Genomic DNA, 24,500 nt, shown 5'->3' with positions numbered 1-24,500 from the left:
TGTAAGGTGTTGACCGTCATCATCACTTCCTGCCGCCATTCTTTTTTGTCGGAAATCTGGCTGGTCAGCTGATCTATTCAGAGCCAATTAGAGAGCGTGAAAATGATCAGGTGTGATTTCTCAAAATCCTATTGGTTAAAGCAACAGGTTCTTTGCTGTTGAGATATTTGTGATTATATCATGAGTAAAAAATTACTTTTTGGGTTTCAAATGTATTTATTTATTTTTTGCTTTTAAACACGTTTTAATGTATTTTTCATTTAACATTTTTTCTTAATTGAAGTTTGTTTGTATTGATTTAGTTTTTTATTTTTATTGAAGCAATAGTTTTTGGGATTGAATAATAAATACACAAATGTCCTACCTTAATATGGCCCAAACACAATAAGATGACTTCCATCAAAAATATTTCAATCAAATAACTCACTTGAAATAATAATTTTAAAAAAAAAACCTGTTAAAGAAAAACGTTTTCAAATGCAATTTTTGGGTGTCAAAGAATTATTTGCATTTGCACATTTTTAACTTTGATTGAAAATGTGTTTATTTTATTTTTTAATTTAAAATACTTAAAAAATGTTTTTTGATTGAATAATAAAGTCACAAATCAACCTCCATTATGTTTTTTTCATTTTAACAACCTTTATTTAACCAGTATAGTCTCATTGAGATTTAAAAATCTCTTTTTCAAGAGGGTCCTGAAAGAACTTAGGTCTATAGGATTTGCTTGAGGTCCCACAGTGATGACCCACAGTGGACTTGAACCAGCAACCCTGCAGTTACATAACCACTAGGCCAGCCCACCACTGCTCCCCCAAGATTGCTGACTTCAGAGTTCAAGACATTGAGACTAAAAAAAAACAAAACAAATCATCACAGATTTTATGAAAAGTGAATCATCTTTATTTAAACAAATAACCAATATTTATTCAAAAACATGTGCGCTGACTTGGCCCTTTTTATTACGTTTTACAACATAAACCTGCTGCGCCTGTTTTAATAGGGTTTTAGACCTCAGTTGACATTCTTTGGTGAATTTCCAAACTTTAAAAACAACACACGACAAGAAAATAGAAAAGAAATCGTCAGAAAATAAGCATAAACCACATAAATTACATTCGTAAATTTATTCATCTGTTTTCACATTATGTGCTTTGACAGTATAAATAAACCATTAGTTTTAAATTAAATAGCCTATGAGAGGAAGGAATTGCTAAGCAGTGAGAACACCAGGATAAGAGAGTGAAATCACAAACATGTTGAAGTAAAAGAAAAAAAATAAAATTAAAATAAAAAAGGTACAGTGCATAAAAATTTGCTTTGGTGGCTTCACTGGCTGTGAGAACGTTAGGCTTTGGAAATGGTGCAAACAATGTACAATCTGCCAATGGAAGTTATGAAACACTTCCATGACAACCTGTAAACAAAGAATAATTTACTCTTTGGTTTGAAGTCTTTAGAGGGTTTTGGGTAAGGAGCTGCAGTCTCTGCTCTGATGAACAACACAGGGCTTAAAAAGCTGTTCCATCCAAAAAGTGTGCGAGAACATCTGTTGTTCGTGTATAGTTGAACATAAATAATTTCCACAGTGAAGGTTGAGCTTTAATAATATCAGGAATTGGGTGACATTTTTGAGTTGTTGCAGCATCGTGTAAATTTGCTCATCGATTGAACAATAAACCCACACGTAGCACCAAAGAGAAGCATAAGAAAAACGATTCTCCTCTGAAAAACCTCACGTCTCCGCCTGTAGTGTTTCAACCCACAATGTGGCCAGGATTACGTTCCCCGCTGAAGTGGCGGGGCTAAGAACTCTTAAGGGTTTTTGTGGGTCTCGATGCAGAGGACGACGTATTGGTTGGAGCAGCTTCTGGTGTACTGACCCAGCAGCAGACCTGAGGTCAGGTTGGACGACTGGCCCATGACGGACACGTGGTCCGTCCGCCATGTCTCGCAGTGCTTGTCCACCAGTCGCACACCCCGGTTGGTGGAGCCGTGCCAAATGATCTTCTGAGGCCTGTCGCAACAAAGGATTGAATACGTCACAACAGGAAGTAAACAAGGAGTTCCGGGCTCCAACGAAGGAACAGTTTAAAAAATCGAGAACAGTGTTTCCCAAACGTTATTGCCCCATGTACCCCTTAGCCTTTATTTCTCATCGGAAGTACCCCTTAGCTCATGCTATACATGATTTATTTGTGTCTGTAACACAAGTACTTTCCCCCTCGGTTAAATAAAGTATTTCTGATTCTGATAAGGCTGTTTGGGGATGGGCTCCAATAAGCAGTTACTGCTTCAGCCCATTCCATTTTTCGTTGTTAAAATGAATGTTTATTCTTTGTATTGTATATGTTGTATCACAGCCAAGAACACATAAATATATATATTTATATATTATTCATATATATAAACACAGATAACCAATGTGTTGGAGGAAAATCAGGTTTTACCGACCAGAAAGGGTCGGCTAACACGTCCCGGCCGTCAAAGGAATAAATGGGAATCCTGGCGTTGATTGGAGCCCCGCTTCCACTGAAAATTGAACGCCAGCTCCTGAACATGACGTCTCCCTATAAGCAGAGACGAAAACAACAAACATTTAACATTCAAAGCGTACTAATCCATATACTGTTTGTTCTTTGGTTGTTCTGTTTTAAATCAAAAATAAATCAAATAAACAGTGTGGTTATTTTGTTTTACTGACTTAAAACCAAAACAGAAATACAAAAACAACAAAAACCAGATATGCTGCTTTTTTCTGTTTTAAAACAAAATCTTGTTGCGTTTGTGAGATATTTTGATATTTACGGGGAAATTAGAGCGCACACAATAGGACTGTTTAGAATTTATTTCAGCAGTTTTCTGGTCCTGCTCTTGTTTTCATGCAGCCTGTGGATGTGTTAGCTCGTAAAATGCTGCTCATCGTTACATTTCCGTTTTGTAGTGTTACGGTCCAAAAAGCATCCAAATAAATTGGTGGCTGACTATGGACTGTGAGGAACAATAGATGCTAGAACTTCTACGATTTGACACTTTTTCAATAAAAAATTACACGGCTTTTTTGAAGGCAGAAAAAATATTTATTTGTTATTTTATTTGGTTTTGAAACGGAATAACCAAAGAACAAACGGTGCACGGATTCATATTCGTTCCTAAACAATAAGCCTCATAGTGAGACCCACCCTGAGGTTGGTCACAGGCAGAGACTCCCTGAACCCAGGATACACGACGTAGACCAAGTCCTGTCTGTTGGATGAAACGAACGCCCGGTAGTTGGTTGACAAACCCATTGCCTTGGCCTGCTCGTAACACATCCGATTGGCCATGTCCAACCCCATCATGTCCCCCGAGTGCGGCTGATTTAATGCCACCAGGTTCAGCTTGAGGAAGAAAAAGCAGCCACTCAGCGTGAGAGTAAGTTGAAGGAAGGTGAAAATAAATCATCTAAACACTCACCCTTTCTCTGACTGAGGGGATCCTTTCCATTGTTTCTCCTCTGATTTGATGAGCAACCCGAGGCTGAACACACAAGAAGTAATACTAAAGTAATACAGACTTCTTTTGATGTGAGAGGAGACAATATCACATACAAACCTCGTCTTGAGGAATAATATTATTGGCGAGGTAGATCAAATTTCCCAGCTGTGAAAACAAAACAGGAAACAATCATTATACGACTGATCAAGTATCACTTCAGTAAAACCGATGAGCAAAACTTAGCTCAACTTTTCCTTGAGACCATCTTTGATTCTGTTGTCATGTGACAAGAGGGTATTTCCTTCTCAGCCAATAAGGAGCTAGCATACATATTACTGTCACCTCTTAAAGTAGTTTTTTCCTTCTCATTGCAGAAAGGAGTGGACATTTTTCCCTTTTGAGTTGCATCGTAGCTCCATAAACAACAAAACAAACCCTGCTCCTGTACTTAGCTAATTAGCTTATGTAATAATAATGCTAAACCACAGCAGTAGACTGTTTTTTTTAATCTCACAAAGCTAAAAAAAAAAACATGTCTCAAATAAAGTACTATATCATTCTGTCTTCCCCTAATGAGATATTTCTTCTTACCTTAACTCTATTTTACCAACTTGGTATAAAGCAACCTGGTAAGCCAAATGTTCCTGTTCTGTTGGCAGATAATTTTGCTTATTTTAGGTAATAAATCTGTTTTACCTAAAATTAGCAAAACAATTTTAGAAGAAATATAAAAAAATGTGCCTTTATTTAAGATTTTTCATTTTATTGAGATTTCAACATTCACCATGTTTGAGTTACAGCTGTGCTTCTCAAAGTGTGTGGCGCGCCCCCTCATGGGTAATAGAGACGTGACAGGTGGGGCGTGACAAACAGGATGAAATTTAATATTTCATGCCAATCTTCTAAAATGCCTTTCTTCCCTGACAATTAAAATCATTAACACTAAATAAAACGCCTACACACAAAGGAAATTAATAATGAGAAGCCAGAAAATGTAGCAGAAATTAAAAGAGCATTGAATAATTAGACTGCATTAGATATGGACGAAGAACAAAATGTTATTTCCTTTAATTTTGACTGCTGCACTTTTACATTTGTTTTTTTTGTTTTTTTGTTTTTTTTATGCAGGTAATTAGTTTAATATGAAATATGTTACTTGCATTATAAAACCTGATGTTACTTGTTCCCTGTTAGATCAATAAATTTGAAAATGTGTTATTTGTGAGGATTATTTGGGGGCAATGGGCACAACCACTGTTAACAAAAACAAGCAGTTTTTGTAAATCATGAGGATTTTCTGCCAGTTTGGAATGAATCCCAAAATGCATTGAGAACCTAAACTGAGCCAAATCAACATGTTACAATTATCAGCTGTTCTCCACCCATTCCAGCCAAATCCTGGACTTTCCCTGTGTGAAGGCAGCTGAACTCGCTTTCCCTGCCAGAGGAAAACAGTGTGCTGCAATATTGTGTGCTGAGTCAGAAAACATAAGACTGGAGGGTGCGGGTTCAAATCCAGCACCGAAAATGCTAATCATCATCACCGAGGGTCCCTGAAAAACCCCCTCATCCTCAAAATAAATGCTCGCTGAGTACCTACTGCTCCCCCTAGGGGCAATGGTTGAGAATGCAGCGAGAAACAAACTGATATTGGAATAAAAGCTTTCAATTTATCTTGAAATAATTCGATGTTCCTGAATTATCAATCTTTTTATTTTATTTTGAGTGAAACACAAATTAAATTGTGTCTGTCTCAGTTATTTAGACATAATCTCCTAAAGTCTAAATCTACTAACTAAAGCAATATCTATTTTCTCCTTAAAACAGAACAAAGTAGATAATATTTGTAGTTACTATGTTTTCACTAATTATAGTAGATTAAAAGCAGTACAATGGGTCAAAAATGATTATTTTTGAATATTTAATCAAAATCTGTCGCTCTAAAAATGGGGGTACGTGTACCCCTAGTGGTACGCAATGGCACTACAGGAGGTAGCTGAGAGAGAGAGTGGAAGTGGAAAATTAACAAATAAAGTGTGTTTTGGTCCCATTCCAGGCATGAGATAAAAAAAACTATAAAAATAAATCTATTCAGGAGCGACTAAATCAGGGTTTTTCAACCTCGGGGTTGGGACCCCATGTGGGGTCACCACAAATTTCTAAAAAATTAAAATAGATATTTAAAGAACTTTTTTTAAGTCATTATTCTTTTTTGAATCAAACAACACACAATCCTAAACAACTGTATTTATATACTTTCCCTTTGTAAAATATAATGCAGTAAAAAATATATATATACATCTGAGCTCCAACATGATATTCGAAGTCACCAGAAATTCTTGATATTAAAATGGGGTCACGATCCAAAAAAGTTTGGGAACCACTGCAATAAATGCTGTTTCTTTCCACTTATTTACAAAATGAGATTCTTTAAAATGTGTGTTATCACTCGTTAATTCCATCATTATGCTCTATAGTTGTTTTTTTAAACAGTTTTTTTATGCCAAATGTTGTAGTCGGACAAAGGGGGTTCTTGGATTCAGAGATAAGAGAAAGGGGGTACTTGAGCAAAAGTTTGAGAAACACTGCTCTAATGCACTCAGTTTTAATACCTGTATTTCTTTCCATCCCTGTGAAACTTTAACAAAGAGGCTTCCTGTAGTTGTGACGAATGCCAGCGTACCGTCTGCGTCACGGACCATGTGCTGCATCATGCTCTCCCGAGACGAAAACATCTTCATCTGATTTATAAGAAAAGATTAAACAAAGAGTGGAACGTGTTGCAAAAAGCTAGCACCGATTGGTTTTTTGAAATCTATAATTTACAACAAAAATAAAAATACGTACAGCTCCTGAGTTACCAGGAGGTCCCGGTGGTCCTGGAGGGCCAGCGATAGCTAGACCTGGCAGAGCAAAACCATCAACAGGTTTAATTCTATCATCTCACCATTGTGTTGAGTTTTATCAGCAGTTACAAAGACTTTTTACCTGAACCATATATTGATAGTCCAGGAGGCCCTGGTGGCCCAGGAGGACCAACAGGTCCAGGTCTGCCATAACCTGGATCACCAGGTGAGCCCTGCACACCAGGTGGGCCTGGATGGCCGAGCACAGACTCTCCTTTAGGCCCCTGAAACAGACCAGCATCACTTTACTGCTCACGGTAAACAGTTTTATTGGTAAAATGACATGTATCCATGAAAATCCTGACTCACCACTGGTCCGGGTCTCCCTGGGATTCCGGGTTGCCCTGGAAACCCTTCCTCTCCCTTATCGCCTTTCTCACCTTTGATGTGTGGATCGGTCCATTCCTCCTGTGGGTTCACGTGCAAAACTATTATAAAAGTTCATTTTAAAAATGACAACTATTATTTAGAGATAAACTAATGAAAACTTATTAAAAAGAAATCAAAAGACACAAAGTGTTGATACCTACCCAACCTCCCCTGGGAATAGATGGGCCTGGAAATAGGAAATCAGGAAACAATCAATCTTTACACCACTATTAAATTACTAAACTCATCTAAACCAGATAAATAACTGAATCAAAAAAAAAAAAAAGGTGACTAGACCCACAATATTTACAAACACTTTTTCTTCATTTCATTCTGATTTATCAACTAAAGAAACAATAGCGGGAGTTAGCAACACTAACGCTATGCTAAAAAGCTCATACATTATCCTAAATAATTTTGTGTGGAGTACTGTTTTTACTCCTTAAACAGAATACTTAAAATACCTGTTAGTTAAGTAATTTAAAGTGTGTTATGTGGGTAACTGCTACCCAGATGCCACTGTCAGCGTATAGCCAAGAACCAATAAAATAGAGCGAGAAGATTCAAGAAACTTTGCCACAGACAAAACCTGAAAGTCAGGAGGATGAACTAGAACTAGCATTAGCATTGCTAAATTAGCAACACTCATCCATCACACAAAAAAAACAAAATGTATCTATTTTTTCTGTCTAAATCAACCTCTACGTCAGAGATACGCAACTTATCACAGTGAGGGCCAATGCAATGTGATTGTATCTGATCCGAGGGTCATATGATATGATTTATGTCAGTATTTAGAATAATTACCAATCTGAGCAGAAAAAACAGAAGGTTTTGTCACTAAATGTTGTCCTTAGGTGAGTTTTTGGAGCCGTTTTGATTATTTTTGTTGTGTTTTGTGCGTTTGTGTTGATATTTTGTGATTTTGGATTCATTTTGGGGAGATATTGTGTAATTTTGTTGTCCTTTTGTGATAATTTGTGTGTTTTAGGACACTATTTAGGTTTTGGACATATCTATATGGTTTTCTGACATTTTGTGTATTTTTTTCATCCTTTTGCGAGCTTTTGTGAAACATGTCTTTTTGTTGTTATTTTATCTGTTTGTGTTGACATGTTTGGCACTTTTGGAGCTTCTGTGCTGAGGACCCCCAGTTGCCAATGTTTGCCTATTTGGAATTTTGTTTGATTATATTGGACAGTGTTGATGACTTCAGTTGACTTAAGGTTAAAGAAACCCAAACAGAATTGTTTTTTTCAAAAATATTTAAAAGAAAAACAGGCTTACTCACTTGGTGGAGCAGGAATCCCAGGAAGACCACGATCTCCCTTTTCTCCCTTGGGTCCCGTTTGACAAACGCCTTCATAGCAACACAATGCACACACATTTTAATTCAATATAACCAACAATGACCTTTAAGATCACTTCAACACACTGAACTTCAAAGGCATGCCACTGATTTCATTATCAATAACCACATTTCATGTACGAGTAAAAGGTTTTTATTGTAGACGTAATAGAGAATCTAATTTACCGTTTACAATGGTTCCATTGGGATGAAGCTGAAAAAGACAAACATGAAACATAGTTTTATAAAAAAGTATGGCCAAAATGAATGTATTCCCCAGGTTATTATATTATACCCCTTGCAAATGCTACCCTTATGGATCTCCAAGAAGGTTGCTCATGATATAGAGAGAGCATTCTCTAGATTCATAAGGCGCGGCAAGAGACCCAGGCAGAAAGTGAAAACACTACAACTGCCATCCGACAGGGGAGGTTTGGGCCTGCCGAACATAATTCTTTACAACTGGGCATGTCACGCTCGCTTCCTGTCGGAATGGCTACATGCTTATCTTGATCCAAGCCCTGTCTAGATTCATGTCCCTCTCTGTTAAACTCGCTATGGAGATTGGTCATGAGTGATTAGAAAAAAGCTACACAAGAATATCAAGAATAATCCAATTATATACAACACAATTAGAGTGTGGCAGGAAATCTGTAAATACTTAGATAGAGGAAGTTATACCTCATTCTTAACCCCTACCACAAGTAACCTGGATTTCCCCCCAGGTCTCCATCCCAATATTTTTGATATGTGGCATGGCAATGGGGTGCATGTGATAGGAGATTTGTACCATGATAGGATATCATGGTACAAGAGACTGGGGCAGAGACTGGGGCATCTTCTTGCTAAGGATGGATGGATGGCTATGTGTGTATATATATATATATATTTTTTTTTTTTTTATCTCTTTTTTTTATCTATCTGTTACTGACATGATGGCAAAATGTTTAACTTGTTTAATTTGTGGTTCTGTTGAAAACCAATAAAAATATGTTACCAAAAAATTAAAAATAAAAAGATTATGGCCTTTTTTTAAAAAATACAAAATGTGACTATTCTTCAAATCTCATAACAACTAATAATTTTAGAAACGTAATAACACTCTTTATTAATAAAATGTCAAGACCCCCCTACCCCATTGCAAAAAAAAAAATAAAAATAATCTTTTAATTAAAAAGGAAGGTTAAAATAAAAAAAATTTACTTTCTTGAAAAATAAATAAATTTGGTATATACTTATTAAAATCTCCTAATAATAAGTATTGATAATTAATAATTTTAGAACAGTAATACAGTTCTTAATTAATAAAGTGCAAATACAGAAGGAAAACAAAAAGAAATTGCTCAGTAACAGCACATTTAAAGAGAGATTGTGCACTAAAATCAAGCCACGAGCAGATTTGATGATAATATAAATGTTAAAGAAGCTAAAACATTCACACTGAGGCAGGAGCAGATCACTTTTAAAGATTAAAAAAAAAAAAAAAAAAAAAAAAAAACTTACAACCATTTTGCAGTGAGGTCTCGGAGGGATTGGAAACACTGTCTTAAAGAACCAGAGGAGGAGAAAAAACATTAGGCACAAGAACAAATGTGATGCAAGGTTATCAATGACAAGACTTTAGTTTTAACTTTAGGAAATAAATGTAAGTTTGTTTACTCCTTTGGGGCACATGAAGATGCCTGGGCGGCCTGGAGGTCCGGGAGCACCGGGGGGTCCCTAGGAAAAGCAGAAGAAACGCATGACGAAAGAGGAGCAGACTTTCTTCCAAAAAGTGGGATAAACTTAAAAACCTAAATATGTGAATCTTTTTTTACAGTTTTATTTAATTAGATTAGCAATGAAAGCAATGTGCTGACACTGACCGGGAGACCTGGTGAGTCCCCTTTCTCTCCCTTTGGTCCTAGCAGCCCTGGACGACCCTGTGCGCAGAAAATTATGATCTAAAGACACTGAAAAATCATTTAGATTGGACTCAACTTGAAAACAATGACCCATAATGACAATCAAACTTGACAAAGCGTCTTTATTTTGGTGCTTACTGAACGTCCAGGGAAGCCAAACTCTCCCTTTGGTCCTGGCGGTCCGGATGGGCCCTAAAGAAATGAGTGGAATCACAGATTAGTCAGTTAAGATGTAGTTAAACTTTAACCCAAACAGTCAGGAAACCAACTTACTGGAAAACCAGGAGGCCCGGCCACACCCTCATCTCCCTGTAAACACACATCTGTTTAATGTGCTGTTTGAGCTCAGGGAAGTATCGTAATGTGAATAACAGGAGGTGAAAAGATTATTGATATAAACCTTCAGCCCTTTGGGTCCAAATAGTCCAGTGAAGCTCGATATCACAGATCCATCTTCTGACAGCATCAGACCCGGGTCACCCTTTTCACCCTGAATTTAAGTAAAAAACAAAAGTAAGCCAAAATAGTGAAGAAGCAGAACAATAGTTTGAGATTGAGTGAACGTTGTTTGACCAACAGTGATAATTACAGAACTGACCGATACTTTTAATCAAGGATTATACCGACACAAAAAGACTTCAGACACCTACACCAAAAATATCGAAACTTATATTTTCACTGATTAGGAAGCCTAACAAGGTAACCAATAGATAAGAAAGAAACTAGATGATAGATTTTTAAAAATCTTTTTATTAGGTTATTATTTTCACGCTTAATTGTGATTAATTGTAATTGAGAACGTATTGGCTATTAGCTTGAAGAGGATAAAAAATAAATTGTAATTTACTTGTAATTAGAAAAAATGTTGGTCACTGTGATCATAATTGAACATGGGTAATTGAAAACAGAATTGGAACTGAAAAATGTAATTGACCCCAACTCTGCCGATAGTACTTTGTCAGTATTTACATCCAACTTACTTTCAGTCCAGGAGGTCCTTGAAGTCCTGCCAACCCAGTGTTACCCTTAGGACCCTGAGGTCCCTGCAAACATTGAGGAAAATTGATGAAGCACCATATCGAAAGTAACTAAATACATAAAACATGATGCAAGACTTTAATACGCTATTATATTTTGAATATGATACTTACTTGAATTCCCTGAGCTTCAAAAATCCCTGAGAGGTTGAAGGCACCATCGGTGTCATTAAGAAGAAGCTGGAGAGAATGACAAATATCCCAATAGTTAAACATGGACGACAACGTGTCACTGAATGACTGCAGAGGTGTGAGTTACCAACCTCCTGCAGATTGATTACAGATCCTGGAGGTCCAGGTGGTCCAGGAGGGCCAGGAAGATCGAGCCCGTTCCTCCCAGGTTCACCCTGAGATGAACAGAGGAGATTTTAAAGAAGAACCATAACAAAACCAATGTTGTTGATGATTATTGTTTTGATGTCTTACCTTAAGTCCATGATCTCCTTTGTCTCCCTTTAGTCCCTGGACAAAGAAGAAAGTAGCAAAATGTAAAAAAATGTTCTGATTGATGGGATGCTGCTTGTTTGGTAAAACTTGCCTCTTCTCCTTTGATTCCATCCAAACCTGGAAACCCTGGTCGTCCCGTAAAGCCTGGATCTCCCTTTAAAAAAAACAAAACATAATCAGACAAAAGCTTTGTGCATGTTGCAATTCTTCTGTTTTGATTATACCTATATCTATGCCAATGCCTATCACACGTAAACATGTCGCTCAAATCCAACATTCAGCTGGGTAACTATGGTAACAATAGATGTTTTGCTCAAGTTGGTTAAAAACAAGGTACAGCCTTGCCTGATCAATGCACACACATTTCAAAAGGACTCACCTTTTGTCCTGAGTGTCCTGGGAGACCATTCACACCATCTTTACCCTGTTAGAGAATGAAGGGAATTTCATGTATTACTTACAAAATATTCCAATATCCCAATTAAGAAAGATACTCAAAGGAGACATATCAAGTCCTTAAAGTTTCATTCTGCAATAAACATAATAATCACCTTTGGCCCTTGAGGTCCGGGAAGTCCTGGAGGACCCTGTGAAAAACCCCACATCATTGTGCATATGACACTTTTTTAAGGCTATAGGATGCGTGCATGTATCAGAGTTGTACCTCAGGACCTCTGGAAAGTGGAGCTCCGAAAAGTGATATCCCAGATCCTTCCAGATCCTAAAAAAGCACAAAATACACAAGATTACATCATACTTTATCATCATATGGGAGTCAATGGCTCAAGGCTCGAGGGGTCATCTTCTGATCCCAGGGCTATACCTGTCTATGTACCGAACAAAGTGTCCTTGGGCAAGACACTGAACCCCAAGTTGCTCCCAGTGGTTGACTAGCACCTTGCATGGCAGTTCTTTCCCATTGGTGTGGGAATGAGATGAATTGGGATTACTTCTGTGGTAATAAAGCACTATATGAACCAAGACCATTTACTTTGTACCAAATGTTTCACTTCCTTGTTTAAGTACTCCATCACATCTCCAGAAGCTTTATTCATAGTACAACAAACACAAACATTGATCAATCAAAAGGCTACAGTTTCCGGCAAAGTAACTCTCGGACCCACACTGCAGGACTTCATCTGGTCAGTCTGTCTTCATCTACAAATGTGCCAAGCTGTGGAATCCACAACCAACCAAACTCAGGACCATATCAGATTTTAAAACATTCACCTGTAGGCTTATGTCTTGGCTGAAAGGAAATCAAGATTGCACCCATTTGTAAATAACTGTGTGTGTATGTGAATGTTTTTATAATGTCTGTATTGTGGGTGGGTAAGTTTTATTGTTTTGACTGTATTTCACTGTAGTGTAGAAATGCCCAACCAGGGACAGGAGTTCTGAACTAGCATTAGCTACATACTCTATGCGCATCATATCAGCTCCAAACTTTTGTATCTATGTTGAATTGAATTGTCCCTGTCAAATAAATGAATAAATAAAAAATATACTTTTGTATTGTGATTTAAGCACAAGTTATCACTGGGGGAAAACTACAGATTTTCTTACCTCAAAGTCCAGGTTGGACACTTTTCCTGGAGGCCCAGGAGGGCCAGGTGGACCCCTGGCCCCAGGTGGACCTTCTGAACCATCAAAACCTGGTATACCTGGAAACCCCTGAGGGCCCTGATCTCCCTGAAAGAAAGCCAGATGATACACTTTAACAGCAACAGTGATATTTGGTGTATAAAATGAGTACAAACAGAAGTAAAATGACTGGAAAGGACTGACCAATAACACACCAAAGTCATTAAGACTTCCAATATAAATACTAGCAGGTCCTTATCCAGTCTAATATGAAAGGCGGTAAACTGAACAGCTATTACCTTTGGTCCTGGTTGCCCGCTCACTCCCGGCTCTCCCTGTTAACGACCAAATTAAATAGAATGAAATCACATTGGCTTCATTGTTGACGGGACACAAACTGTTGTTCCATTAAAAAATGAGCCTGAACAGCAACAAAAATGCAGCTTTGTTTATACACGAGTCCTTTGGCTTTATTAGTCCTCGAGGGCCCCCACATTAGGAGCTGTGTTCTTTGTGTGGCTTTGTGTGGGCTGGCTATTTGGCTTGTGTGAGATTGTTGTTATGAGCAGAGAACAAACAGGCCTGCTAATGGGGAACCAGAGCCAGGCTGTGCTGTAGAAATACACACAGCGAGCAGCAGATCAAAGCCCACGTGCTAAGCATTTATATTAGAGTCTTCAGTTGCTAGCACATAAATGTTCATAGTAGCGCTAGCATGTTGAACCTATAGCATAAAATACATCAGAATTAGCTTAATTTCTGATGCTTTAAAAAGTCTGTATATAGACATCACCAGGATGTCTACTTTAGACAAGGGGTCATTAATGCTAGGAACAAAGTAGATAAATTAACAATATTTTAGCCCTCGACTGAGCAAGTGAACATATTTCAGCACGTTTGGTAAAAACTATAAACTAAAAATAACATTATCAACATTATATCTCACAGCTTTTCACTAGTAAGGTTGCAAAGTTCCAAGGGAACTCAGGAATCTTGGGAATATTCAAAAATATAAACTTTTTTTTTATATATTGTTTACTCTCTGGGAGCAGTGCAAATCTACTTTAAAAAGCTCCAACTCATGTCATCCTACCCTACACCCTGTCACCAATGATCAAGAACAAGTCGATCATTAGTGAAGCTTCCTGTTTGTTTGTGCGAGGGATTCGGTTCCAGAAAGTTCAAACAGGAACCACAGCAATGTGGGAGCACTCCAGTATGAAGCTATAAGGTGACTGGGAGGTTATCAATTGTCAAGTCCTAGCGAGAACTTCTTTAAGCCAGCGGCTTAATCTCTGATAGGACTGCAGATAGGATCCATTAACATCACTGTATGTTAGGAAATGGACTCCCTGTGGGTCTAGAGGGAATTATTTTATAATTTGAGACACTTCTCTCCTGAAAATCGAAAAATTCTTTCAAAATCTAACAGTCATAAAAGAGTGTAGCTCAGAAAATGTAATAGTCTCATCTGATGGCCACATTATCAATATTCATGTCAGCTTTAGATTAAGTCTGAGCAGAAATACGAGAAAGAACAAAGAGTTTTGTGTGTTTTTGTTGTCGTTTTGTAAATTGCTAAATTATGTTTTTGTGTGTTGGAGCCATGTTATGTCTTTTTATGTATTTTTTGAGTAATTTGGTAAATTTTTGCTGATTTCTGTGTGTTTTTGGAGTAATTTTGTGCATTTTTGCATTTTGTTGTCTGTTGCTGGAGTAATTGTGTGTATACGGGGCTCTTGCTGTATTAAGGTCACCTTGTATATTTTTGCTTTGTTGTATGTTTTTGGAGTCATTTTGTGTGTTTTTGCTGTTTTTTGGGGGTTTTTGGAGTCATTTTGTGTGTTTTCTAATTTCTGTGTGTTTCTAGTCATTCTGTGCACACTCTTGCTGTTTTGAGGTCATCTTGTGTATTTTTGCTGTTTGTTGTGTTTTTGGACTCATTTTGTGTGTTTTTGGACTCATTTTGTATGTTTACTTTGGTGGTTGCACAATAATTGACTGTGGTCATACATCAGCAGTGCTTTCCCAGTGGGAATAAAAACCCTTACCTGGCTTCCCTTCTCTCCTGCAGGTCCTGGATCACCATCCCTCCCATCAACTCCCTGCAAGACAGCAGCGACACGCTCACCCTCATGAATTTAAATGCATGTTAAACAAGTGAAGAAAATTTAACTGCATGCTTTGCGGCCACAACTGTATTTTAGTGCCAGCTCTTAAAGTTGTGAGGTTTTAACAAAGCCGATGCGCTGCCAGGAGTCGATGTCAATAAATCCTTTATGAACTGCTGCAGCGGCACTAACAGTCAGTCTAGTGGTCCATTCAGTCAGTTAGTGAGAACTTCCACAGCTTCAAGATAAAGACACATTTCCCCCAAACTGATGCTAAAGCTGCTGCAAAGCTTCAGTGTTTCATTTGTTGAAGCAAAGCTTTGGGTAAAAAGTAACTAAAGCAGTTAGCAACAATTTCCATTTAATTTTAAACTCACACTAAACACTAAGCAGTGAGCTTTGACAGGATACGAACACAAGCATCAGATTTTATTCGGAGGAAATTCTGCCTTCCTTGTCCATTTTTTTTAAACGGAACCTGATAATACCTGACCAGAACCAGAACCTTCAAGGCCCTCCTCAATCACCTAAAGATGGAAACCAAGTCAACAATCCAAACTACTACAGATGGGAACTCAGGGGTGGCGCTAAGCGGTGACCACAATAATGCTGCGTTCAAGACAACTCGGAACTCTGGATTTTCCGACCACCTCCTTGGAAAAAGTAGGTGGTCCATCTGATGTTGGAGCTCTGACGAAAAAATCTGCCCCGACCTTTGAGAATTATTTGTCTGATGTCACACAATAATGATGGCACCCGTGCCTCACCGTCAGTGGTCAAACATGGATTAATATAAAAAACATTAGGTAATAATATATAATATTCACTACAATTACAGTTTTCTTAGCTATATTCTGGAACCTGTATTTATGTTATTTCCTTTTGATTTTAAATCCAGATTTCTGAGTTGTCTTGAACGCAGCATTAGTCAAGTCAAACTGAAACACATTTTCATGTACAAGACAAATTATATGTGCTGAAAATGTTCATTACATCAACTTAATGTCATATACTTTGTCTGATTTGATTGTTAAGCAGGTCAAACTGGCATTTTTTGTGAAATTAAGCCCAACTTTTTAAATTAAACATGCAAATTCCGACCTACGGATCACAGAGACTCAAAAAGTCAAGCATTTGATCACAAACTGAACTGTCTGTATGAATGCCATGAGGGGCTGAATGTGGCCTGTGGATCTTCAGTTAGACGTGTATGTCCTGGTGTCCGATGCCTTTTCCCTCGAGACGACTAAAGAAGCTACAAAACATCTACATTAAGGAAGTACAGTCTGAGTAACTCACAGGAAGTCCAGGTTCACCCGTTCGTCCATCCTTGCCGTCTTTACCCGGAAGTCCAGGAAGTCCTGGAGAGACGTCCTCAGACGGGGCTCCTGGGTGCCCTGGCTGTCCTGGGGGACCTGGAGCTCCCGGAGGACCCTAAAAACAACAATATAGATATGTATAATGGAACATTCTACAAAAACATGTCCTCCTAAAAACTCTATGAGAAAGAAAGGGCCACCTACTCGAATTATCTCTGCATCGCTGTCAAAATCTTCAAATCCAGAACCCTCCTGATGGAGACATGACCACATATTTATCAGTGAATATATAGAATAAATATAAAATACACAGACAAGATTTTTCTCAGTTCAATAAACATGAGTGCCACCAGATGGTGAAGTTAGATTATATTTCTACTCCCTCATTCACAGTTTACTGAGATATAGTTTTGATCAAAAAAATAATCAAAACAATGATGGTGAAGTTAAAACTGCTCAAAATACAGGTTTATTAGAGAGGCCATTAGAGAAGTGGTCAAAATGTTCCAACTTTTCACAGTCTATGTTAAAACCCAACTGACCAGAAACATGGAAGACCTGCTGGCTTGCCCTGGAGGTCCAGGAGGCCCCGGAGGGCCAGGTAGTCCAACTCCAGTGTCACCCTGAAATAAGCAGAGTCAGCATGAGAGAGAGAGAGAGAGAGAGAGAGAGAGAGAGAGGATGATGACCAATTTGTTAACACTGCTCACGCTTATTGGACTTTACCTTTTCTCCCTTTGAACCCGAATCTCCAGGGAGACCTGGGAATCCTGTCGCACCCTAAAAACACAGACACAGCCCTGCTCAGTACAGCATCAGGCATGCAGAACATGACGATGTCATTTAAATACAGAGTGGATTAAACTTACAGCAGAACCAGCTTCGCCTTTGCTTCCCTGAAGAAGAAACAGAAACAGAAACTCGATCCATCATTTATAAAACAACATGTAAAAGCCAATATTAAAAACCCGAAACAGCAGCTAGGACTCACCGGCTGTCCATCTTTTCCTGGTGTTCCAGGAGTGCCTGAGGGCCCCTGTGGTCCCTGTGGACCCATTGGTCCAGGTTCTCCTCTTAGATCCATCTCTGAGGCTGGTCCAGGAGGCCCTGGTGGTCCAGCTGGGCCTGGATCTCCACGTTCCCCTTTCTGTCCTGGAGACATCTGCTGGGGCTGAATGTTGAGGAAAATAAATTACAGGAAAACCCAACAATGAGTGTTCAAAACAAAAACACATTTGTTGATTTCATTTAAAGAGAGAGACAGAGAGAGAGAGAGAGAGAGAGAGAGAGAGAGAGAGAGAGAGAGAGACAGAGAGAGAGACAGAGAGAGAGACAGAGAGAGAGAGAGAGAGAGAGAGAGAGAGAAAGAGAGAGAGAGAAAAAAAATTAGCTCAAGAATTTATTGTCTCAGTGTGTCGGATTGGAGTTTATATATATATACATTTTTGCATTATCTATACATATGTTGTGGCGGTTTTGATCATTTCATTTTCATTTCATTAAGTTTAAGAAAAATTCAATCAGTTCAAAATAAAATAAAATAAATAAATAAACAAGCTTACATTTTCCTGTTTGTAGGATGGTGTTGCGGTCTCGAAAGATTTCCCTGTAACACAAAACGTAATCAAATAATTAAAAAAAATTTGGAAAATAAAAGATTTTAGTAAAAACCGTTGAAATTCATAAAACTGACCTTTTCTAATAACTGTGTTAAAAATCAATACTAAAATAAAAATCGTTTTATGTCAATTGAAAGAAAAAGAAAAAAGGATAAGCATCAGACTGAGGTTCTTTATCACCATCTGCTGGATTTAAGGTAAAACTACAGAAGGAGGGGCACACTGCTTTTTTAAATAGACCTGATTTTTAAAACAAAAATAGAGAGAGAAAGAAAAAAGCGTGTTTTATCATACATGTTGTTGTGGTTGGTTGCAGCTCATGTCCAGAGTTTTCCTCAATGTCTTCATCATCAGTTGGGGACCTCTGAGTGGGCGGAGCTTGGACTGGGCTGCTGTGAGTAGACTGAAGCTCCAGAATGGGCTGTAAGACATTGACATTAAAATATAGCTTTTAGAAAAAACTGTGTTGAAGTTTTACCATTCCTTTATGATTTTCAAAATAAGAGCACTGGATATCGGCTGAAGAGAATGGACAGCCATCACTTTCAGTGAGGCTTTGTGTGTGTATATGTGTGTACACACCATTTCATACACTCTCTCCTCCACGATCTTCTTCACTTCATCAGTTCGCTCAATGTCGACGAAGGTATGATCACCGCTGCCGTATCCAGATGCCTGCCATTAAATCACAGACAGATACAGTAAGTTCATGTTTGGTTCTCACTGTTTCGGTGAAGTTTACATGTTTAAATGTTTAAATACCTGCCTTATAACTTTGTTTACAGAGAAATTACACATTTGCTTTGATATCTAGGCAACTACTGTGATGCTTTTCATGGTTCGTCCCACTTTTTTGAACGCCTTAAACTTGGTTATTAAATAGATCTCCAACACACACAACCATAACTGTAGTGGTTATAATCCTCACATCACTATTTTTAAAGCTATCAGGATTAAATATCTGTCTCTAAACAAAGGGATCTGCTGTGGAAGCAGCTTGTTTTCTTTATGAATTAGGACAGACTGTTTTTTTTTTTTGTTTTTTTACCAATTCTACACCAACAAGCAGTGACTCATCTGTGATTGCTGTTGTTTCTTTCATTCAAATCATAGTTCATTATATTCAGACTATAATCAGTGTTCAGAGGAAGGCGGTGAGGATGTCAGGAGAAGCTGACAGTTTTATAAAAACTGCTTATGTATGAATAACATGGCAACAGAATGCACAAAAAACAAGGTGAAAACACACAAAAGGACTACAAAAACACTAAGCAACAATAACAAAATAACATTTAGGACCTGAACAACAAAGCTGGATTTCCTCTTATTGCACTAACATCTGGGATTTATTCCATTTCCTGTACTTAGATGCTGGTTAACTTATTACTGTGCTGTCATTGTGGTAACATTCGTAGTACAGCTGTTCTGTGACAGAGAATGTTTGGCTACGTGAAGCCCGCTAATGGAGAGATATCCCGGATATACTTATCCAGCTTTTTAGTACAGGCCACCTTAAGTAAAAAATAAAATATTTAAATAAAAACACACAAAAGTCCATAAAAACAGATAAACAAAACAGACTAAATGACTCTGACATTACACAGGACTCTAGAAACATAAAAAAGAATCTAAAAACATAAAATGACAATAAAAATACACAGAACACAACAAAAAAAAAACCTCAGAATCAAAACAAAAATGCACAAAATGACTCTAAAAACACTAAAATACAACAAAAACACACAGAAAACCAACACAGGTTTATAACATAACTAAAAAAACTCAAAAAAGACAAAAATAAATAAAATAAATTTCTCTTTAAACCCACAAAATAGCTCTATAATACACTAAACAACAACAAAAAACCTCAGAATAAAAACATTAACACACAAACAGCCTCCTGACACACAAAAAATGACTGAAAAGCATAAAACGACAACAAAAATGCACAAAAAACACTCCAAAAACACACAAAATGATTCTAGAAAACACAAAACAACAACAAAAAAACACAAAATAACAATTGTATTTTTTATTTATATATATATATATATATATATATATATATATATATATATATATAAAAAACCTCCTCTCTTGTTTTTTTTTTTTTTTTTTTTGAAATCTGGCTATAGGGTTGTGGCACTGATTCATGCATTTGTAGTTTTACTTCTCTACCAGCAGATAGAGCAGTAGGTTCAGGTTTGCTGTGTATGTGTGTGTGTGTGTGTGTGTGTTTGTGCTGACTCACATAGGGGTCGTCCTCCTCACACTGGTCATCGGGGGCTGTGGGATCAGACTTCAGCACCAGCTGCTGGATGGAGCCCTGGAATGAGACGCAGGAGGGAATGAATCCAACTGATAACTTTGTCACTCATTACACTTTATGGAACCTTAGGGCACATTTTCCTTAGAATGACTCCTTCCTGAATCCCACACACGCACACGGGGCTGGAAAAGGCAGGTGTCCTCACGTCTCCGGAACCAAAGGGATTTTTTCACATTAACTTAAAAGAACTAGTCTACAGCTAATTCAACATTTAAAGGAACACATTGTACTTGATTTTTTTTTTTTCATGTCGTAAATTTCCACATTAGGAGATTTTTTTTTATGAGCGTCTGTGAAGAAATGACCCCGGTTGTCCTCTAAGGTTCCCACGAGTAGACTTTAAACCCTAAAATTACCTTTTTTTTGAGTCCATCCTCAAACACATTCTATCTTCATCAATAAAAAAGCATCTGCAAGCACACAGTGAGCAACAGAACGGTGCACCTCAATTGGCTGCCAATCTATTACCACACCCGGCAAAATGAACATACTTGCATCCATTCAGAGATGTTATGCAACTAAAAAGCAATTTGTAATTTGACACCACGCTCATATCTTTATAACTGCACAGCACTATAAATAATATAAACACCCTGTGCTTAATGTGCTTAGAATAACAACTGGTTTGAGTATTAATATAGGACACAATAAAGGGGTTTGTGTGTATTTTACTGTCAATTTGTGTGTTTAAGAGGTATTTTTTGTATTACCGTTGTCCTTTTGTGCATCTTTCTCTCCTTTTGTGTATTTTTTCTTGACATTTTTTGAGGTTTTGTCTCTTTTTTGTGTCTCTTTCTGTTATTTTATGTATTTTTTGGGGTCAATTTCTATACTATTGCAGTTATTAGGTATATTTACTTTTACATTTTGTGTCTTTTCACGTCATTTTGTGTATTTTTTTGTGTGTGTTCTTGGAGTCAGTTTGTGTCTTTTTCTCATTCTGTGTATTTTGTTTGTCAATTGTGTATTGCGTTTCCATTGTTTGTTTGATTAGAATTTTGTGTATTTTTATTCCGTCATCAGTTTCCCAGTGGTTGAGTTTATGATATAACAACTTATTTTTGGTTAATTAGCATAAGCTAACAAACAAACATCAATGTGTTTTAATGGATATTGCTAAAATAAAGCAGGTGAGTGAGTTTTTCTTTAACGTGTATGTTTATTACATTGTTACACGTTGCACATTTTACTTTTTAATGTTGAACTCTTTATAACAAAAAAGCATGTAAATCATTTCTGTGATTCATCAACTTCCCTCTGCGCCCTTGATACAATCTTTAGGGCATTAAAGGTGGAACAAAATGTTCATCGACCCAAACAGAAAAAAGGGAAAAACATGCAGAAAAGATCCTGATGTTCTTGTTTCCATCAAATATTCCAACCATATGATAGTTTTATGGAGAATAATTAGATTTCTGTAAAGAATTAGTGAGAAATAGGCTGGAAGTAAGAACGGCATTTATGCACCAGCTTGGAAACAAAAGCCAAATCAGAGACATCTGTGAAACACGTGAAACAAACAAGGAGAAATAAAAACCTTCCTGTGAAATAAAGCAAAAGCTCAACAGACAAATCATTTATTTGTAAATCACTGCAGGGATGTGGGTGGCACACTTATAGTTTGGTCCTTTTTAGTCTGAATGTAAACATGCTTGAAACTTAATTTCAATGAAAACCATGTGGGACAAAGAAAGGCAAATACCCTGAGAAAGCACATTTGAATCATTTTAAGTTCATTTATCAATTATCAATAATAATAATAATAATGGGTGGGATGTATTTCTAGTCTCCTAGAATGTAAATATAACACTTAGCTTGTGTAAAGACAGAAAACGAACACAAATTACGGAATTCCCTTCCTGAAACTGAAATATTAAAATTAATATTAACATATTGCATATTATAACACATTACCATATAACATATTATTATTATTATTATTATTATTATTATTATTATTATTAATAATATTATTAGTTTTTTGGGACAATAACAGGCATTAACATGCAATTGCTTCCCCTTAAACAAATGTAAAATGTAAATTCTCTTGCAAAAATCTGACAGAATATGATATGATATTATTTGATATGACATAACTGACTTAATCTTCTAAAATGGAAATATCTATATGACACGGACTAAACCCACACCAACATATTTTGGGATAATTTCCATGATGTTTTCTGTCATGAAATGAACAACTTAATGTTATTTCAGCGTATGCGTTCCGCCCCTTGCTGCAGAATAGCAATATATATGATTAATAAATAACAACTGTTACCAATTAACCAAATTATGCATTCATTGATGACTTCTAATTGTATTACTAAGATCAGTGAGGAGTTTTAATCCTCATTAAACCAAAAGAGGAAGTGGAACAATACAGGTGATGCAGCAGAATTAAAAGAAAAGTGATCCAGACTCACCACAAACCTGGACAGGCCGGTGCCGCCGGCGTTCCCCACGAAGATCCCGGAGCTGGCCTCAAAAGTCAGAGGCCGAGGACTCCTGTTAACGTCCACCCTGTGGTACTCCTCACAGTCCATGAAGAGACGCACCTATAGTCCAGAGACCATGACACACTACACATTACAGAAACACACTACAGGTAGAGATTAGGAGGGAGCCCTTTCTGCTCACTTGGGAACCTTGCACCGTCAGCGTAAACCTGGCCCATCTTCCTGTCAGGTCTCCCATTTTAAAGGAAGCTGCCTCCTGGGTTCCACCTCCACTTTCTGGGTTAGTGTAGTACAAGATGATTCTCTGGGATCCATCGTCCACCTCGGACAGGGCCACACCCAAATGTACGATCTTTGAAAAAAATGAAAAACAAAAAAAAAAGGTACAGTCAGAGGTTTTCATATTTAAACCTAAAGAAACCGCAAACCACAAAAATACACACACACAAAAAAGAATAATGTACCTCCTTTATCACGGAAGATGGACCAAAAGGACAAAAAATAGAAAAATAAATAAATAAGGGTCCACAACATGATTTGAAACACAAAACTGACAGCAAAAATACACACAAAAAATTATAATATACCTCCTTTATCAGGGAAGCTGGACCAAAAAACTAAAAAACAAACAAAAACACACATACACACAAAATGCCCAAAAATCTACAGAGAATATCCAACAAAAGCTCAAATAACAAAACTAAAAGACACAAGGCCTATGCTACTTATCTAGATAATTATATCCTGGATTAATCTCCACTAGCGAGCTTCAACTAACTAACTAGAGAAGCTGTCTTACGACGGTCGATAACAACACACTAATTAAAGCTAAGTGATTTCAGCCTCGGTATGTGCGCGTTCACATAAAAAGGGTGGAGATTGCAACATCTGACCAATCAATGGAGAACCTGGCAGAGCGAGCGTCTTTACAATGGAGGGACAGCTTATGATCTTAAACAAATATAATGAATTTAAATCCATGATGACAGCAAAGAGTAACAGTGTTAGTGCAGCGCGCACCAGGAGGCGGAGCTTTTATACTCGCTCAGATCTGATCCACTTCATAATTTGGTCCTGACCAGGTTAGGTGTTGCTTATGTTTAAAATTATGAATAATTAAAATTCATAATTCAGACCAAAAACAACACTGTTGTTACAGAAAAGGCAGGAAGCTGCTGACAACGTTAATGCGTAAAAGCATGAGATTATTTATATGAATCCATTACATGATAAACGGACAGCGCTATGATCAGCTTCACTTTATTACAGCACACATGTTTTTCTATTCAAGTAGACCTATTTATCACACACACTGGGATGAGAGCACATTGTTTCAGTCTGTATGTTCCTGCTGATGCGGTCAGCCTCACTATAGCGTATGAATGAAATAATTAATTAATGACTTCACCTGTCCACACATACAAAGACACAGCTGACTATAGATCAGTCCATCAGATATAAATCTATATATTTCCTATAGGATGTAATTGGTAAATGAAAGGATTGCATCAATGTCAAAATATTCTCTCTTCTGTCAGCTGTCAGATCAGATCCACACAGTGACGTGTTCACACATCACCTTTTATTGGAC

General features: G+C 37.4%; 1 protein-coding gene across 1 annotated transcript in view; it reads right to left on the bottom strand.

Moving 5' to 3' along the window:
* Positions 1-896: 896 nt before the first annotated feature.
* LOC114454357 (collagen alpha-1(XVIII) chain-like) overlaps positions 897-24,500 on the bottom strand; it is a 57,513-nt gene continuing 33,909 nt past the window's right edge. The window contains exons 4-44 of the mRNA XM_028434769.1: positions 23,091-23,261; positions 22,877-23,008; positions 20,373-20,447; positions 18,704-18,796; positions 18,416-18,542; positions 18,065-18,108; positions 17,494-17,673; positions 17,372-17,398; positions 17,229-17,282; positions 17,045-17,125; positions 16,707-16,754; positions 16,483-16,617; positions 15,124-15,177; positions 13,372-13,407; positions 13,055-13,180; positions 12,153-12,209; positions 12,040-12,075; positions 11,868-11,912; positions 11,580-11,642; positions 11,468-11,503; positions 11,305-11,388; positions 11,156-11,221; positions 10,985-11,047; positions 10,405-10,494; positions 10,278-10,313; positions 10,143-10,196; positions 9,966-10,022; positions 9,760-9,819; positions 9,604-9,645; positions 8,287-8,314; positions 8,044-8,112; positions 6,914-6,939; positions 6,693-6,791; positions 6,466-6,607; positions 6,325-6,380; positions 6,090-6,218; positions 3,595-3,642; positions 3,457-3,519; positions 3,183-3,380; positions 2,455-2,570; positions 897-2,017 (exon numbers count right to left, since the gene is read on the bottom strand). Coding sequence (XP_028290570.1) covers positions 1,816-2,017; positions 2,455-2,570; positions 3,183-3,380; positions 3,457-3,519; positions 3,595-3,642; positions 6,090-6,218; positions 6,325-6,380; positions 6,466-6,607; positions 6,693-6,791; positions 6,914-6,939; positions 8,044-8,112; positions 8,287-8,314; positions 9,604-9,645; positions 9,760-9,819; positions 9,966-10,022; positions 10,143-10,196; positions 10,278-10,313; positions 10,405-10,494; positions 10,985-11,047; positions 11,156-11,221; positions 11,305-11,388; positions 11,468-11,503; positions 11,580-11,642; positions 11,868-11,912; positions 12,040-12,075; positions 12,153-12,209; positions 13,055-13,180; positions 13,372-13,407; positions 15,124-15,177; positions 16,483-16,617; positions 16,707-16,754; positions 17,045-17,125; positions 17,229-17,282; positions 17,372-17,398; positions 17,494-17,673; positions 18,065-18,108; positions 18,416-18,542; positions 18,704-18,796; positions 20,373-20,447; positions 22,877-23,008; positions 23,091-23,261 — 3,348 coding nt within the window. The 3' untranslated portion in view covers positions 897-1,815. The remainder of the gene's footprint in view (positions 2,018-2,454; positions 2,571-3,182; positions 3,381-3,456; positions 3,520-3,594; positions 3,643-6,089; positions 6,219-6,324; positions 6,381-6,465; positions 6,608-6,692; positions 6,792-6,913; positions 6,940-8,043; positions 8,113-8,286; positions 8,315-9,603; positions 9,646-9,759; positions 9,820-9,965; positions 10,023-10,142; positions 10,197-10,277; positions 10,314-10,404; positions 10,495-10,984; positions 11,048-11,155; positions 11,222-11,304; positions 11,389-11,467; positions 11,504-11,579; positions 11,643-11,867; positions 11,913-12,039; positions 12,076-12,152; positions 12,210-13,054; positions 13,181-13,371; positions 13,408-15,123; positions 15,178-16,482; positions 16,618-16,706; positions 16,755-17,044; positions 17,126-17,228; positions 17,283-17,371; positions 17,399-17,493; positions 17,674-18,064; positions 18,109-18,415; positions 18,543-18,703; positions 18,797-20,372; positions 20,448-22,876; positions 23,009-23,090; positions 23,262-24,500) is intronic.

This window comes from Gouania willdenowi, chromosome 20 (genome assembly GCF_900634775.1).
Source record: "Gouania willdenowi chromosome 20, fGouWil2.1, whole genome shotgun sequence".
In the NCBI taxonomy this organism is placed as follows: domain Eukaryota; kingdom Metazoa; phylum Chordata; class Actinopteri; order Blenniiformes; family Gobiesocidae; genus Gouania; species Gouania willdenowi.
This window is presented reverse-complemented; position numbering and strand designations above follow the sequence as displayed.